The 18,090-nt window shown below is 36.7% G+C and overlaps 1 protein-coding gene across 1 annotated transcript in view; it reads right to left on the bottom strand.

Annotated features, from left to right (window-relative positions):
- The window catches only part of PLCB1 (phospholipase C beta 1), a 4,354,095-nt gene that overhangs the window by 342,675 nt on the left and 3,993,330 nt on the right, over window positions 1–18,090 (bottom strand). The window contains exon 31 of the mRNA XM_044056572.1: window positions 10,437–10,523. Within this exon, the coding sequence (XP_043912507.1) occupies window positions 10,437–10,523 (87 nt within the window). The remainder of the gene's footprint in view (window positions 1–10,436; window positions 10,524–18,090) is intronic.

Raw genomic sequence — 18,090 nt, 5'->3', positions numbered from 1 at the left:
ATATATCTGATTTATCCAAGTAGGAATCTGTAAGAAAGGATCATGAGATGTAAACATTGACTGGCTAGTGCTAAGCAACTGTTAGCAAGAATGTAGCAAATACTTCTATAGAGTTAAAAGACGAATAACATGTAATTTATATTAAGGAAACAGGAACGCATTATTGAAACAGATGTTTGGTATTATGTGAATTAGTGAAATCAAATAAATATTTACTGATTTCATTAAAGAATATATGGTGTAGACAAATCTCCCTTTTAACCTTACACTTTGTGCTTTCCAGATTTCACTGACTGCACCCCAAATATAACTCTAAATGTTGGTATTGCAATCAAATCCTATTAAATGATTTGCACTGCAGATGGCATTGGCTTGAAAATCTAGTAACATTGGAGTAAAAATTTGTGTAAATATACTACACAGTTTTAACTGTTATTTAATCTCCGTAGCAATTGTTTTACTTACCACAAGGCAAAACAATCTTTGGTAAGCAAACCTTGGTTGTACAGTGGTGGCAAAATAAATGTTGATAAGATGAAATTATGTGAATGGTTTTCAAATTACCAGACTACGAAAAGAATGTGAATATGCTGCAAAACTATAATTCTCTATAAACTGATTACTATAGTTTGCTCTGTGGAAGATACAGGATTAAAAGGAACATAGGAAATACATATTACATTTGTTTCTGACTATTTGGATAATTAATGTTCTGTTGCATTCTGGTTCAGTATTACTTTAGAGTACCTAACGTGCAACAATGTATCCAATATTTAGTGAACCATAGTCAGTAAGTCTAAATAAATTACTGAATACTGTTTCAACAGTTTTATCTGCCCATGAACTAACAAAGTTTGCAACATCACCTAACATATATAAACTTAAAGTATCATTACTGTCAAACCAAAATACTGGAAAAAAAATATTTTTTTTATTTCATCATAAGATGTTGAGGAAAAGATAATAAACATAACTATCAGCTAAAAACTTGCAACCACCAGAGCCAGCTGTACCTCGAAAACAGACTCTAAGACTCATTTCATAAATATATACAATAATTCAGCCATTAATTTAAACAAATAAAATGACAGTTCTACAAATAAAATATTAAATATCCAGGTACTACTTGATAAAGTAGGAATGTGTGTAGAATCAACACAATTTAAGATACCATCCTGTAAGTGCACTGAGAAGTCACTAAGGGTGAAAATAATTTTTTATCAATTCTTTCAACTCTGAAAGCACTCCATGTGTGAGCTGTGTGCACACACTCCTCAACCAAAAATGGCTATATGAAAGTCATTCTTACTATAATGACAGAGGCCTATCTTCACCAACAAATAGGACCTATACTACAGGTTTTCATTCAGCTTCACATCTAAACCTTTTCCGGGTACTAGACACTCCAATTTATCCACAATGTTCTGCCAAATGATCTTGCCTCCAGATCCCAGGAATGCCACTTGTAAATGTAACACAGAAAGAAAAGCCACCAAAGATGCTGCGGAACAGTTTTACCATAAGGGGAGAAGGCATATATACTGCTGAGGAGTACCTGCTCAATTGGATCTATCACTATGACAAGTACATCCGTTTTGTACCTGTGAGGAGGATAACATGAACCAAAAGGACAATGTCAGAAGTTATCTTTCAAGGCTGCTTTAATAAAACTGCTGCTGGTCACTGTACCTCCCAGGGAAGGTGTAGACTTGTAGGTCACATCCAGCTTATAGCATCTTGTATATTTTTCCAATGAAACCCACATAGCAGCAATGTAAATTTCATCTGAATATGCACTCCCGATAAATGCCTTAACTGCTCTGCCTGAATGTGCTGCAGGCTGAGAAAGCTGCATTTTATTACATTTTTGTAACAGAACTTGGTAATACTTAATAAATCATTTGAACAATGTAACTTGTGTAAGTCTAAAAAAGCATTTTATGCAAAAATTAGATGAAATGCTGCAAATTATTCATGATTCATTTTGTTATTCCCATATAAAATCTGAACTACCTGTGACCATCCATGCTGTGTAAAAGACATTGACCTCTTTTTTGAGTTGGAAAAAATACAAGCAAAAAAATGATTAAGGTCTTCTTTAGTGGCTATCCCTGCATATATGAAGGATTAGTTTGAATGATGCTGTCCTTTCGGAATACCAGCTATAGAGATTGTATACATAAGGGCTTTATTTCAGACATGTAATGGACACAAGGAATGATCCTTCGGATCGGCTTTAGCAGCAGAGTGTTAAAGGAGAACATCTAAACTCTCTAAAATGAAATACAGATCCTGCTGAAGATTGATATTGTTGATAGGACATCAGCTCTGAAAAGTGCATCCCAAGAAAACTTTGTAGCATTTACCTAAGCCAGAGGTAAAGGTCTGGAGCAGTGATATAAATTGGATATGGCAGTAAGGTTGAACGTATGAAAGAGTATCATATCTCTGTATCATAAATATGAAAAAAATAACCTATAATTTCATACACTGGAGCTATAAAGTGGTCCACATCTTTGAATGTAGCTTAAATAGAAAAAAATGAATCCACTTACGTTTGTATATTTTGCTAGTATTAGGCCTCTGGAAAAAAAGTGAGGATTTGGACTACCCTAGGTAAGTGTATAGAAATTCAGGTCATTATTGGAACTGAAATAATCATGTAGTTAGGCACAAATACTGAAGTTCTAGATAAGACTTGCTAGATGCATAAGATGGTTCTAGAGGGCCTCAGATGTATGGGTCTTTGTATGGATCTCCACAGGAGATGACACAATTGCAGGGGGATCCAAATGGTTTGAGGGATCAAGATTCACAAATATCACATTTATTATCAACGTAAGCCTTTTCATATACAGAAAGCACTCTTGCAATGCTCTTATCTTATAACATAACCTACTTTTCTTTAAAGTTCTACTCTCCATGACTAAAGACACCATTTCTCTTAGTCTGCATTCCCTTATTAATACATTGGAGCATCAAGTCAAAAGACTGATTCAATTTTATGTCTTATAGGAAAGTGATGTATTTACTTACTGGCCACCATATGCAATGATCCTTAACAGTTTTGTTGCAGGCACTTGCAATGGGCTGCATTAGAATGGATGCTACACTGCAGATGTCCTCAAAATCAGTCCTTAAGGCACTCCTAAATTTTCAACAACAGCCACCTGACATCCATTTAGCTTTGCAGTTATCACTGTAATATTTTTCCTTGCTATTGTGTAATGGCAGAGCAGACATTGGTCATTCTAACCATCTGTTCTCAACCTTCTCAACCAGACCTTTGATGAAAGAATACTTGCCATATCTCAGTTTCTAGTGGGAATTTCAGGGCAAAATATCGGTTGTAGCAGACCACTTGAAAACGAACATTTGTTATTCGTATACGCAGGCATAAGTCAAAAACCTATTCAGTGCATTGAATGTATTCTGGAGAAAAATGTCTGTGAGACAAAATGCAGGAAAATGAGAAACTGCTAACAAAAAGATCAGAGTCTGATCAAGAATCTATACTAAACACAGACCAAAGGACATGCCTATTTTACAAGGGAAACAGAGACAGAAAGAGAGAGAGAGAGAGAGAGAGAGAGAGAAGAAAAAGTGGTAGTTGAATTAGCTAAGTCAAGGACTGCAACATAAAGACATGCTCCAAGGCAGAAACTTAATAGTCATGGATAACCTGCATGCATTTAGTTTATTTTTATTATATTTTAAGTTTTTTTTTTTTTTTTAACAAGGCAACCACTCTGGTCCAAAGATCCATGTTAGGCATGACCTAGGACTTTATAGGTGAGACAAACAAAATCACATTAATGTATAGAGTGCATAAAATGTACTGAAAAAGTATCAATGCACTGCAATTAAATATATATGTGACAGTCTTTCTTTAACATTGGTAACACTGGACAGTAATCAAACAGCCTCAAGCCTCACCACTGGCACCAGTGACAGATGGTCACTATAAACAGGAATGAATTTACACAGTATTTTCAAATGCAGCTCTCTGTATTAAATAAACACAACCCCCACCCCCCGAGCACAGAGAGAACATGGTCCACTGTTTCAAGTAGCTGACATACCCACACTGGCGAATTTGATTCTCACACACACACACACACACACACACACACACACACACACACACACACACACCTGGGAAAGGCTGGAACAGATTTACTAGCCAACCCCTTCTGCCCAGACTATAAGGTAACCTCACTGCCACCAGTCAACCACTTTCATGCTGTTACAAGTGTATCCAATTATACAGAGTAAAATTAATACTAACATAAATGGCAGAGTGTAACCAAAGCAGCCAGGTTTTTCGGAGCAGCCAAGACATTACTAAAGTAAGCAGAGGTAGTCACAAGACATTAAAGTTATTCTCTAAAAGACCAACCACAATGAAAGGTATAAATATTTAATAATAAATAATAAAATAGAAAACACGAGAATGCTAAATATCAAAGTATAATAAACATCAGAGTTTCAGTCACAGGAGAAATAAAAAATAACAGAGTTGGATACATTCAAACAGATGCAGAAAAACACTACTAAACTAATCTCACTGTATTTACTGACTGTCCAAACAATTACAGCTCTTTAGCTAACTTAATTAATACAGCAAGGCAAGATACAATGCTGAGATGTTCACTTCCACAAGGCAATGTGATGAGCTTTCAACTAACTGAACAGAACTCAACTGAACTTAACTGTGATAATTGTCTTATATTTTTATATCAGGTTCCAAATAAAATAAAATAAAACAAAGCAAAACAAGCTGTTATGTCAGTTCCATCCTATCAGTGCTGGTTATAGAATGACATCACATTTGATCACCTGACTCTGGTAGAATACTCATTCAGAGTTTTACTAAGATTGTTGCACTATTTGAAAATTATAGGACAATTTCAAAAACCTCTACTCTTCCCTTCCAGAATTCTTTGTTTAAATATAAACATTTAATCAGTTATAATAACACAGTTGATAGATTTTTAACAAAATAATCTGTACAAGTCAGTGTGATGGTCAAATGACATACAATTATTTACAAAACTCTAGCTAACTATGCTGGTGTATGTTACACATACACTGCACTATTCTCCATGGCACAGATGGCAATACCTCACATTGTCACAGCATACAACATTATGAGCTGGTACAATCATCAGTCAAAGTATAACTCTTAGCAGTTTCAGTTACTGCCATATTGAGTCATATATTTTACAACAATGCTGAGTCCCAATTCATGCCTTTCCAGTACTCTCCCTTAGGATACACCACTTTTCTCCAGTAGGGACATACCTGTCAATCCTAATGTAAATTTTTGATTGCTTATTCAGTCATTAAGGTTATGTTTAAATGAAGATAGTGAGTCACTCTAACATGCAGCAGGACAAGATTATTCCAGAGGTTTGGAAATGCTGGACTATAAGCTAGCCCCTCCACTCTCTTTTATTTATCTACTGGTGAAGATTTTGGTTCCCAGTTCTAGTATTTTTGGAGGATAATGCGGTCTCTAAAGGCATGGTAAGAAAGACTGAGATCTCCCAAACGTCTGTAGATGTGAATAAAAGGATGGAGGTCTCATTCTTTCTTTATAGCCCAGGCCTGTGACTTTTTTGACTAGAAACCATTTGAACCTTTCTAATCATTTAATATATTTAATAAAACATATCTCAATGGGAGTGTCAGAGTCAATAATTGGCCTGATCAATGCTGAATATAAAGGAGGGATAACCTATTTAGACTGTCATTGTATTCCTTTGGCAATTAGTTTGGCTACATAAAGGGATATCCTGATGCCTCTTGTCACATGATCAAAAGAGAGAGAACTATCAACTCAAGTACCTAGATCTCTGACTAAATCAGTGGCTGGTTAGCTCATTGGTTAGAGCATGGTGTTAATATTGCCAAGCATAAGGGCTCATTCGCCATACAGGACAGCTACCCTTTATTTCTCCCTCACTCGGGTATCACTGATAAACTCTCCCAGCTGTGGATTAATCCTCATGTCACTAGCTGGGTATCCAATTGGCTCACCAACAGAACACATACTGTCAACATTGGTGACTCCACCTCAACTAGTAGAGCTGTCACCAGTAGCATACCAAGAGGACTTGTGCTGGTCTCTTTACTGTTTGGAATCTATTTCTTGGAAGTCCAGGTTGAAGAAGACTGCCTTTGGATAACCAAGTTCAATGATGGTTGCAAATTGGGTGCAATCATTGAGTCCCCCAATAATGTTAACATATCACCGGAAGGTTTAACGCAGACAAATGACTGGTGACAAAGCCACGGTCTAAAACTAAATGCAAAAAATTGCATTATTATCCCCTTTGGCAAAGCAGAATTCCCTGCTAATTATAATATTAAGAGCAAACCCCCCCTCCAAGTTCAAACTCAGCAATCTGAACTTCGACTGCCATGTTTTCACAGTGGTAAGGAAAGCCTTCTACATTGCTCATCTCATAAATAAAAGCATCTAAGGATGGTACAACTCCACCAACCCTCATCAGACCATTAACAGAGTACAATGCTCCATTCTGCGTGTACCTCACCAGACACCTGGAGCAGCTGGACAGACCACAGTGGTTTCTCACTAAGAAAATACAGGGCCTCCAAACCATGACCTACATGGATAGACTGAAAGCCCTGTCACTGTACTGTGCATCATATAGGCTGCTGAGAAGCGACTTGTGCCTGCCCTACAGCAAAGTCTATTACTCTGCCTTTATGGATATGCTGCACATCCACAAGTCAAATGACACAAGAGTCACTCTCTTTAGGGATCTTAACCTAATGTGTGACATTAACAGAAAATGCTGTAGAGAAACACATATCTCCTAGAGACTGCTGCTACTCTGGAATAGACTTCCAATTAATGTGAAGTAAAGCTTCTCACTGACCCTATTCAAGCACAACCTGGACAAATGAATGTGAGACCAAAATTTCACCCTGGGGGTGTCACCCATGTCCCTCATGGAGAGGGGTAGCTGGTGTTTATCATAGACTCACTCTATAAATTACATCAATCTAACAAAGGACAATTGAGGCAACTCAGGATCAACATGGCTAGACTTGTAAGGGCTCTAGGCCCTCTAGTATAGTAACCTCATATGAACCTATGAACCTGCTTTTTAGCAGTGTGATGTATATACAGTATTATGTGGAAAGGGGTTGTCAAACAAAAGGGACTATACATCACTCTTCAGCATTTAGTTTGACTGAACTTTTAGAAGTGCAAGTGTTTGCTTGGAAGAGTTCATTCTGAAGGATGAGTTAGGATGTCATAGGGTGGCTTTACAACAATCTCTACTTTGCAGTCATCTGTAAACTTTAATATACAATATGCAAAAACAACAGAATAAATCATGAACCAGAGGAGCATAAAATAAAATGAAAACGTTAATAAAACATAAATTAAAATGCATAAAGCATATATGGTAAGCACTTTCACATTTGCTTCTTCAGACCATAAACCTGACTGCTAAACCCAATCAATTTATACATTTGATAAAACCTAATTAACCTATCAGATTAGATAAAGGGTGCTTCATCAAAAACAACTATTCCTAATACACCATTAGAGAACTAATGTGAATTATCTAAACACACATATCAAGAATAAAAATATAAAAAATAAAAAATAGTAAAAATCAAAGCAAAATATAATTACTTAGCTACAATAAAGAAAAAAGGAAAAGGGGGGAGGGGGGAAGGGAAAGAATGGAACCGCACCTCCTTTCCTCGACCCACATCCTTTTAATGTAGGTTTCAGTGGAACGTTTTCATTTAGACCTCTACCCTGGTCAGCCCTCAATCGAGTAATCTATCTGACCTCTAAGGTTTCAGTTACATTCCTAATATTACCCTCTCGCATGATAGGTTTCACCAAATCTATGACCAAAAATGTAAACATATGTTGTTTACTGGTTTCCTTAACATGTTTGGAAAGAGCATTATTAACTGCACCTATACATATACTGTATACATGTTCCCTTATTCTATCCTTAAACATCTTGTCAGTCTTGCCTACATAGAAGAGTTTGCATTGTGATTTGTAGGCAATGACACAAGGAAAGAACATATGATGTTCTACAATCTGCTCCAACCTCAAAAGTGAATCCCCATCCAGTGTCAGGATGTACAAAGAAAGCACTATTGTTAATATACTGACAAAAATTGCATTCCTCACATGATTCGTTTACATGCACCCCATTATCCACATGACATGGGCCAAAATTGGAGTAGCAAAGTAGTCTTTTCAAACTCTTCCTATTTTTAAAAGTAAAGCAAGGAATCTCACCTATGATCCTTCCTATCTTTGGATCAGCAGTTAGAATTCCCCAATCATGTCTAATTACATCAGTGATTTCTCCTATGTCCTTGGTAGAAAACATGAGGACTGACAGAAAATCCTTCTGTGCTGAGGTAGATCGCCTTTCATTCCCTCTTGAAATATTTCTAGAGAAATAAGGTTTTGCTACAGTGTCCCTCAGAGTGGAAATGGTGTCTAGAATTCCATCAACTACATTGGGTTCATACCATGTTCCTGAAAATGTAGGTTGGGTGCATACTACATCTATGCAGTAAGGTATTCTTATAACAATGTTTCCTGTATAGCCCTGTGTTCACACAACCTTCATCCAATTTCTGAATAAACAGATCTAAAAAATCATCCTGTATCAGAATATTTCATAGAGAACTTGAAACTGTGTAGAACTGGTCAGTATACCATGAAATTCACTTAAAGCATTCACATCATCCATCCAAACAAAAAATAAATCATCAACAAAACGCCTATAAACTGGAACAAAACATCGAAACAAGGTTGACCTACAGAGATGATCCTCCTCTCATTTAGCCATCACCATATTACAGTAGCTATTGCACTAGAAGTGCCCATAACTATGCCATCCTTCTGTAAATAATAAGTGCCACCAAACATAAAAATATTGTTCTCAAGTACTATTTGCATACAGTGACAAAGTAACTCAATCAAAGATTCACTATACTCACTATAGTCAGTCAGATATAACTTCAAACTTTGAAGGCCAAACCTATTGGGTATTACTGTAAATAATGATTGTACATCCATCATTACAAAAAATCTAAGATCACAATTCACAGTCTGTCAATATTCAAAAAGGTCATTCAGGAACTGTTTAGACCCTTAAAATCCTATCATTCTTATGTAACACCAGACGTAAATGCTTCTCCACATATAATGAGAAGGGTTCAGTACTCTAATTGCGGCCTGCTACAATTGGTCTTAAGGGTGGTTTAGGACTAGTTTTATGCACATTAAGGAGAACTTGGATGATGGAAATCAAGGGTTGCTCAACCAAAACATACATATACATAACAAAATTAATTACTTTCCTTAATAAAAAAAATCATCCAATATGGACTGCATTCTCATCTTCATTCTACTAATAGCAGTCAGGTCAATCACTGTATAAGATGTATCATCATCACCCTCCCCCCTTTCCTGTCAATCTAAATGCAACTATCACAACTGCCTTAAAGGAAACATGACAGAAAATTAAAGAAAAAAGGTTACAGACAATTATCAAACATACTTTTCCAGTCATACTTGGTCCAGGGACAGCCAACTATGAAAAATGTAAACCAAGCAAAAATCCTTATCCTGCACACTCGACTTCAATGAGTTTGAACTCACAGTTCACTGACCAATAACAACAGATTATTACAAAAAAATATTGAAAGCACCATTGCATTGGTGCCAGATCCCCTTCAACACCCCCCCCCCCAACACATGTCTCATATTTCTACAAACACCAGCTCTGAAATTAAGGAAACTTTGGGGCATTACTGCCATACTTTAGTATTCTTAAGCATAATATTAGACATACATTAAATAAGCGGTAAATCAATTGATTTATGTCAGCGAATCAACAAGTGACAAGAAATGCATCCATCCAAAGCTGAACTCTTATTAATGTTGTCCTTTCTTTGCACAAAGCCAACCATTGCATGATTTCAAGTTGAATTTCAGATACATAAATCTTACAAAATCATGCACATAAAGAGACAATGTGAAAAACATAAATTGTGACTCTTGCTCTTTTCTGCAAGTGCCCTATGTAGGGGTTAACTATGATCTGACCACAAAGAAAGATCTTCTGTATGCATGCCAAATGTACATCTTTAACAGCAAAAAATACTTTCCTATATAAAATAATTGCTGGCTTTATACTCTAAAACTCTTGAGGTCACTCATTCAGATTTTATGTTCCAACATTTATCTACAAGCAGTAACTTACTAAAACTATTTATATCAGGAAATTAAGAATGGCATGGATAGTGTATTAAAAGGCACAACTACCAGGAGCAAACGATTGCCATAAACTGCTTCCTTAACTGGCAAGTGATTTGTTCTGAATACATAGTCCAGGAAGACCTGATCCTACCTTAGGTTTTTCATCTATTATTTGCTGAAGAATTTCTTTGTGTTTTTCTGTGATCTTTTCATGCCTTTTACTTTGAGCATCGTCCAACTAAAGAGAAAGAAGAAACATTTATGAGGGATACATGCATATACAAAACACCTGATTGTACATTCACTCACACACACACACACACACACACACACACACACACACACACACACACAGACGCAACGCACACACACAGACACTCACTCATACACACACACACACACACACACACACACACACACACACACACACACACACACTCAAACACACACACACACACACACACATACACACACACACACACACACACACACATGCACACACACACACACACACACACACACACACACACACACACACACACACATACATGTTCAGACAGATATGGTATGTATGCAATGCATTTTCTATCAGACAGAAATGACATTATTATGTGCAAAAGTTTCAGAAAAACAAAATTCAATACACGACTAGAACTATATAAACAGAACCAATAACTACATAATGCATTGTTTAAGCTTGAAACATAAGCAGCTTTTTGATAAGAATGCAAACACTGCTTGCCATATCCATCCATCCACAAACCCTTTTCCCCATTTTTGTACATGGGGTCGGGGTATCACTTCACTAGTGATAATCATCTGCAGTCAAGGTTTACACCACTGGATGACTAGTCCTTCCATTGTAGTTCTTCCACAGCACACGCACATGCATACTCACACCTATGGCCAGTTTAGGGTGTCCAACCCACCTACTGCATGTCTTTGGAATGTGGGAGGAAACCAGAGCACCCAGGGGAAATCCACACAAACAGAGGGATGACATGCAGACTCCACACAGAGAAGGTGATAGGTCAGTCAGTTCTTGGTAAATATTTCTACAGACACTTGCAATATTGTGTTAAACAGTGATGGTGACTTTAAAATTTATAATCTCTGTGACTTGGAGGTTACATGCTTATGGGCAAACCTGTTTTAGAAGGGTTTAACCTATGCACCAGCAAGGACAGCCAAAATTCAGGATGTTCTTGTTAATATAAAATGTTTTGTTAGAAAGCTCAGTTTAGGGTTTTATTTTAATAATGACAACAGCACTTCTGCTAGTACATCCAATGCATGCAAAAGACCCTTTGTGTTTGATCCACCATTGCACCTAGTGGTTAACATTTATGAAGGAATGTGTGAATATGACATTAGGAGGTTACTCTCCCTCCCCACGAATTACCCTTCCAATTTAAGTACTACTGAATGGAGGCTGTTGAAAGAAATTATAAACAATGAACAGGTCAGAGTTATGAAACCTGACAAGGGTGGGGGCTTGGTGATTATTGGCACCAATGACTATATCAACAAAATGTTGGTTCTATTACATACATACCTATGAGGAAACTTCTATCAGTGATATTGCCTATAAAAGGATAGATTTGACTCTAGATGACCTTTTGTTGCATGAGCAGATCAGTTTAGCTGAGCATAGCTTTCCTCAAGGTACCCCACCCTATGACTGCCAACATTTTTGGCATCCCCAAGATTCATAAAAGCATCAGTGACCCCCCCCCTTTGCATCTTATTGTCCATGTAAATGCATCTAAGACATTTCCATTGGCTAGGTTTCATTGACCATCAGACTAAGGGGGTCCTTGACAACCATCTATACCATCTATACCTATATAAGGATTCATGGGATTTTCTTGCTAAAGTGTCTAATAATTTGTACACGGATGACTTGATCTTTGTTACAATTGACATCCAAGACCTTTTCCCAGTTATTATTCATGAGGAAAGCCTCAAGTGGTTCTATGACTTTTTGTGTAATAATTCTGAGTACGACCATACCTAAATACTTACCCTTAGAACACTCATGGAGGCTGTATTGCAAAACAGCTTTATTATATTTGAAAAACAGTTATTTAGACAAAAGAGTGGTGTAGCAATGGAGATAGTGTCACCTGGTCTTTGCTAATATAGTGTTAGCTCTCTGGGAAAACAACCTAGTATTTACCTCTGAATTTACTGGATGTTGGTCCTTATATGGTCATTTTTGGACTACATCATAATTTTTGGGCCGACTCCAGAACTAGGTTAGAACGTTTTTTTTTTTTTTTTTTTTCAGTTTTTGAATTATACAACCTACTTTTCGAAGTTTACTATTGATGTACCACTAGACAGGGTAAACTATGTGGATGTTTCAATCATCAAGGGCAGAACATTGAAAAAAATTTAGTCTACATTGTACAGAAAACCCACCCATCCCACCTTCCTGTTACATTCACCTTTGGTGTGTTTGCAATTTTGTTGTTTCGCTGGGATTATCATCTTTATTACATTTTAATAGCTGGCATCCCCTCCACCAAAAAAAGTCACTGGTGAAGGAGCAATGTTTGCGGTTGACATGCACAGTAATCAACAATACTGCTTTCCAGGAGGAATGTGATAAACTACGAGGGATGTTGGGAAAAAACGGGTATCCCGATTTGTTTCTGGACAACAGTTTTAGAGAAGTGGAGAGAAAAAGACAGCAGGGGCATTTTCCCCTTTGTTATGGACTATAAATAGTGGCCCACATGTAACTAAGGTCTGAGACTCGATTACAAATGAGAGCCAGTATCATTTTCAGAAAGCACTAGTGTTACCATATTACCTACACTTTGACAATATTTGAACAATTACATGTAAAAACTGGAGTCTTTTTGGGGATGACCAGGAGTATTTAAGTAATGTGGGGGGAAAACCAGTTATAGTATATAAAAAGGACATTTGTTTCAAAAATCTCCATGAGTGACCCCATGTGGCCCGGTGTAATGGTGTTATGGTAAAGTGTGGCCACTGTTCACAATGCAGACATATTTTGGAAACATTTTGCCTTTTCCTTTAAGCCTTTGGTGTAATCAAACTTAACCCATAAGTATTACTGTGACAGCAAAAGGAATATATATGTTGCCAAGTGCCAAATGTGTGAATGGTTTTAGATTGGAAAACCTAAAAGATGTAGAATTTATCAATATCAATATGATGATGTTCACAGAAAGAATAAAAGGAATATCCTGTGCAAACATTAAAAAACCATCCCTGTCATTCTTTCAAGTACATTGCCATTGACCATGTCGATTTAGGACCCAGGGGTGGATCATCTGATGAATTTCTTGAATACAAGGAACTCAGGTGGCAGCTGAAATGTAATGCTACTGTTTTCGCAGGGCTAAATGATATGATCACTATTAGCAGTGTACTGAAATTACAAGCAATGTCTGTTATATAAGTTTTGTTCCACTGCTAATAATTAGTTTGAAACCGCTTTAATCAAGGGGCCAACTGTTAAAAAAAATGTGCTTTTACCATTTTGCTTTTCAGTTATGTGTCAAATGCTTTTAAAGATGTGTTTGTTGTGAATTTGTTATTAAATCAAAAATGTTTCTATAAATTTATTAATTAACTCATGTGGTTGTTAAAAGTTATAAAGCTGGGTGTTCCAGACTTGATGTTATTCTGATGAAGTCCACTGTACCTGAATGAAAGCGCTAAATTTGTTTCTTAAAGTGAGGTGTATTAGTTCTGGTTCTCTTTTCTTTTTTGTTTTATCAGTTTGCTGTGTATTCTCAGATTTTCTTAGTTTCCTGGGTCTGTAGATGGCCTGTCTTTGTGCAGAGGATTACTGTTTCTATTCTCCATTTGTGAGGTACCTGTTTGGTAGCTACAGTTAAACATGAAGTCCGGAGAACATGATAGGTCAATCCATTCTGTCAATCAAACAACTTCCCTTCTAGTCTAACATTCATTTAAACATAGAAGGATTAAACTGGTTGAATCAGTAAAACAAAAATAATGCAATAGTAAAACTTGTTGCCAAACTGAAATAAGAAAAACTGATTGACTGCAAAAATAAACTTACACTGAATTGATAAAACAAAAAAGTTTCATCTCATGATGATAAACCAAGAATGAAGCATTGTCAGAAAAAGCATGTCCTCTTTCATGGAAGGAAGCTCAGACATTAGTTAGTTGCTAATCCTTGAAGGACCCTAAGAGGTTTTGGTCAGCACTCCTATGGTTTCTGACTGGAGTATTTCAAGAAATGATAGTGGAAATGTTAGGGTAGAAGGATGGTTTATTGAGAATGGAGTGAATGACAAGTAGTTGTGAAAAAAGAAGCTGTCTAGGGAACTCTGTCCAGTTCAATATATTGAGGATTTAACAGTGATGAGAGTTAGTGGGTAGATTAGCTTCAAACCTGGCGATTTTGTTGTAGGTAGTTTCCACCTTGACGAGTAAAGGGGACTAGATATTAATTAAGATTTGGGACCCATAGAGGAGGCTTGGAAGAAGGTAGCCATGGGCAAGTGTAATTCAGGACTCCATTGTAAGGAATTTTTGATTTCTATAAAGTAGTCCAAGTTTTTGCTGAGTTTTTTTAATGCAACTGTGGACATGTAGGTCGAATTAGAGTTGGTCATACATGATAGCCCCAAGCAGTTTGGTGTTTCTAAGTTGATAACAATGTTGTTCAATGAAGTTATAGTAAAGGTGGGTTTAGAGGGGATGAGAGATTTTGGTAAGAATAGTAGTAGTGTAGTCTTTTTGGGATTAAGAGTAAGTTGATTGTTAGAGAACCAGTTTTCTGTTGAGTTAAATGAGTTTTGAGTAAGGGTGTGTTGGTCAGAGAGAGTGTTAGAGACAGAGAGATGATAGTGGAGTCGTCAGCATACTGAATGAGAGAAGACTGAGGACAGGAAGTGTGAAGGCTGTTAGTGAAAATATTAAATAGTAATGGACCAAGGTTTAACCCTTAAGGAACTCCCGTAGTGATGGGGAGGAAGGGAAAATGAGCAGAGAGCCACTTGACTGACTGCAGTCTGTTTGAGAGGTAGCTTGAAAACCAGGAGACAGTAGAAGCAGAGAGGTTAAGGTTGGAGAGTTTGGAGAGGAGCAAGTGGTGAGATATAGTACTGAATGCTTTGGAGAGATCTAGAAATAGAAAGTTAATGAGTTTGTTTTGGTCACTGCCAAGGGATACTGAGTGAACAAAGGAAATTAGAGCAGTAGAAGTGGTGTGGTTTGGGCGGAAGATGTGCTGAGTAGGGCTGAGTAGGTTTTTTTGGAGTAGGTAGTCCAGTAATTGACTGTGTACAAATTTTTCTAAAATTGTAAAGACAGGAGAAAGCATAGCTATAGGCCAGTAGTAAAAAATGTCCATTGAATGGCTAAATCCATTGAGTTGTTCAGAAGCTGTTATACAAATAGTGGAAAAGATCTAAAATTCAATACAGTAAGCTAGCTATTCAAACCAAAATGCTATATTCAGTCTCCGAGAAGCAATGCCAGAACTTTTTTATACCGTCTATGACACCCCACCCCCCAAACTTCTAGGAAATCAGAATTATAAGGAATTAAGGCTGCTTGTAAATACAAGGGTATATTAATAACTCTTGACATTTTAGTCAATGACTCTAAATTACTAAAACATATGCACTATCTGAATACATCTATGTATCCCTTTTAGATGGAAGAAATATTTTAAATATTTTGCTTTACATATGAATACTTACACATGAGGTCCTACTAAACTAAAAATTCTGTTAGGGCATAAAATATATTGCTGCATAGTATACCTTGCTTGGCGTTATTTGTTTTTCAGCAGATGGCTGGAAAGCGTGGTGGAAGATAAAGTACAGAAATTTCTGGTTCTGTAATGTACTACATAACTTCTAGATAAGTCATGTGTATAAACATGAAACTCAAAGCAATTTCCTGCTGAAATCTCACACTGCATTAAAGGAAGGACAATAGACTTAATGAAAGTAACAATACCATAGAAGAATACCACATCATGAGGTGACGTGCTACTGAACTCTGCAGACCTGTTTATGGTGGAGTAAAAACCTGGATAAGGTAGATGATGAATAAAAAGTAAGTATGAATGGAAAGTACTTAAGATGCCCCAAGTCTAAGAAACAAACTAAGATACCAATAAATTTAAGATAGTTTAAGGAAATTAATATGAACTGCTAAAACTAAATATGAATTGATGTTCACTAGTTAAATGATGAATAACAAAAAATGTCTTGCTTAATTGCTTGAGAGGACATAAGGGCGATCACAAATTAAGCATCAGTATAAATCTAATGAAGCCTTAAGTTTTATATTCTAATCAACTCTCAAAATATTTGCCAAGAAATTTACAAGGTGTCTAGGAATTTCATACTTATAGAAGGATGTCAAGAAATTTATTGTTGGGACATTTTTTCTACAGCAACTGGTGGAGATGCTAAAGGCTCTTTCTATTAAGCCTTATTCAGCAGCCTTATTCAGCAACATACTAGAGAGCATTAGATCTAGGTTTCATCCAACATTCTAGAAGGAGGCTGTTATCAAACCCATACCAAAGGAGGTAATCTAGCATTGGTAGAAAACTGTCAACCAGTTAGCCTGACTTGCATCACAAACAAATATTTCAAACATGTTATATGTCACTCGATAACAAGGTGGTTGAAGTTAAATTTTGGTATATATAAGCATGAATTTACTATGGAACTTTCTTGTTTATCAAATTTCGGAAATTTATATCTGATGGTCTGGGACACAACAAATCATGATCTTTCAGTTGATGTACTGTACCTTGATTTGGCTAAGACTTTTGATTCAGTACCACATAAAGAAATCCTGAGTACAATGTGTAAGCTGAATGTTTTTTCTGTAGATGACAGGCAACTAGTTCAGTGGGATAAATTGTAGAATGTGAGCTACAGATTCTTTGTCAAAGACTAATCAATAGGAGATGGTGCTGGTACTGAAACTGTTTGCAATATTTATGTTATATTTTTCATATCATGAATGCATATGCATTAGGAAGTTTGATAATGACATTAAGCTAAGGGGCAGTTGCAACTAGCATAAGTAATCAAGTTAAATTGCAGGGATACCTGGACAATATGAAGAGAGACTTTATGAGTTCTCTGACTATGTGACTCATGCAGGTATGAATCTACCACTGAGCAGCATTCACCCTTCTCCAAGGATGATACATCAATGCAAGCAAAAGGTAATTGATTTCAATAATTAAGGAAAACCTAAATGAACTACTGAGTAATGCTAGCAGTCTAAACAAAACAACAACAAAAAAAATCACACACTCTCTGCAAGCTCTCCTTACCCTAGAGGACATAGACATATGTGTAATGACCAATGTATGGTTCAAATCAGTTGAGAGCACTCTGTTGTTGCAGGACTAAAACACCTTCAATACATTTAGACCAGATACTACAAAGGAAGGGAAGAAAGGTGCAGGTGTCTCAATCCTCATTCAGAAAAGCTGCACAAGTCCAACTTAACATCAGCAATGTCCCTTACCATATCCTGGTGAGCTACAGATTGTCCTGTATGACCCAGAAATGTCACACAGCACCTACCTAAATGAACTAGAGTCACTTCGCATTAATCCAAATACCATACTCTTGGGCAACTTCAACTATCCAGTTGTAGATTGGGAAACATATGCCATAACTAGCATGCAAATCTAGAGATTCCTAAACTTTGCCAATAAAAATGGCTGGAACAACTAACCGTAGTACTCAACAGGGTAAACATCATCTTTGATCTTTGTCTCACTAATGTGGGTGAATTGTACTCCATCC

Source organism: Protopterus annectens, chromosome 1.part2 (assembly GCF_019279795.1).
Source record: "Protopterus annectens isolate FY-2018-M chromosome 1.part2, PAN1.0, whole genome shotgun sequence".
Lineage (NCBI taxonomy): Eukaryota > Metazoa > Chordata > Ceratodontiformes > Protopteridae > Protopterus > Protopterus annectens.
The sequence above is the reverse complement of the archived record's forward strand: the minus strand, read 5'-3'. Positions and strand labels throughout refer to the sequence as shown.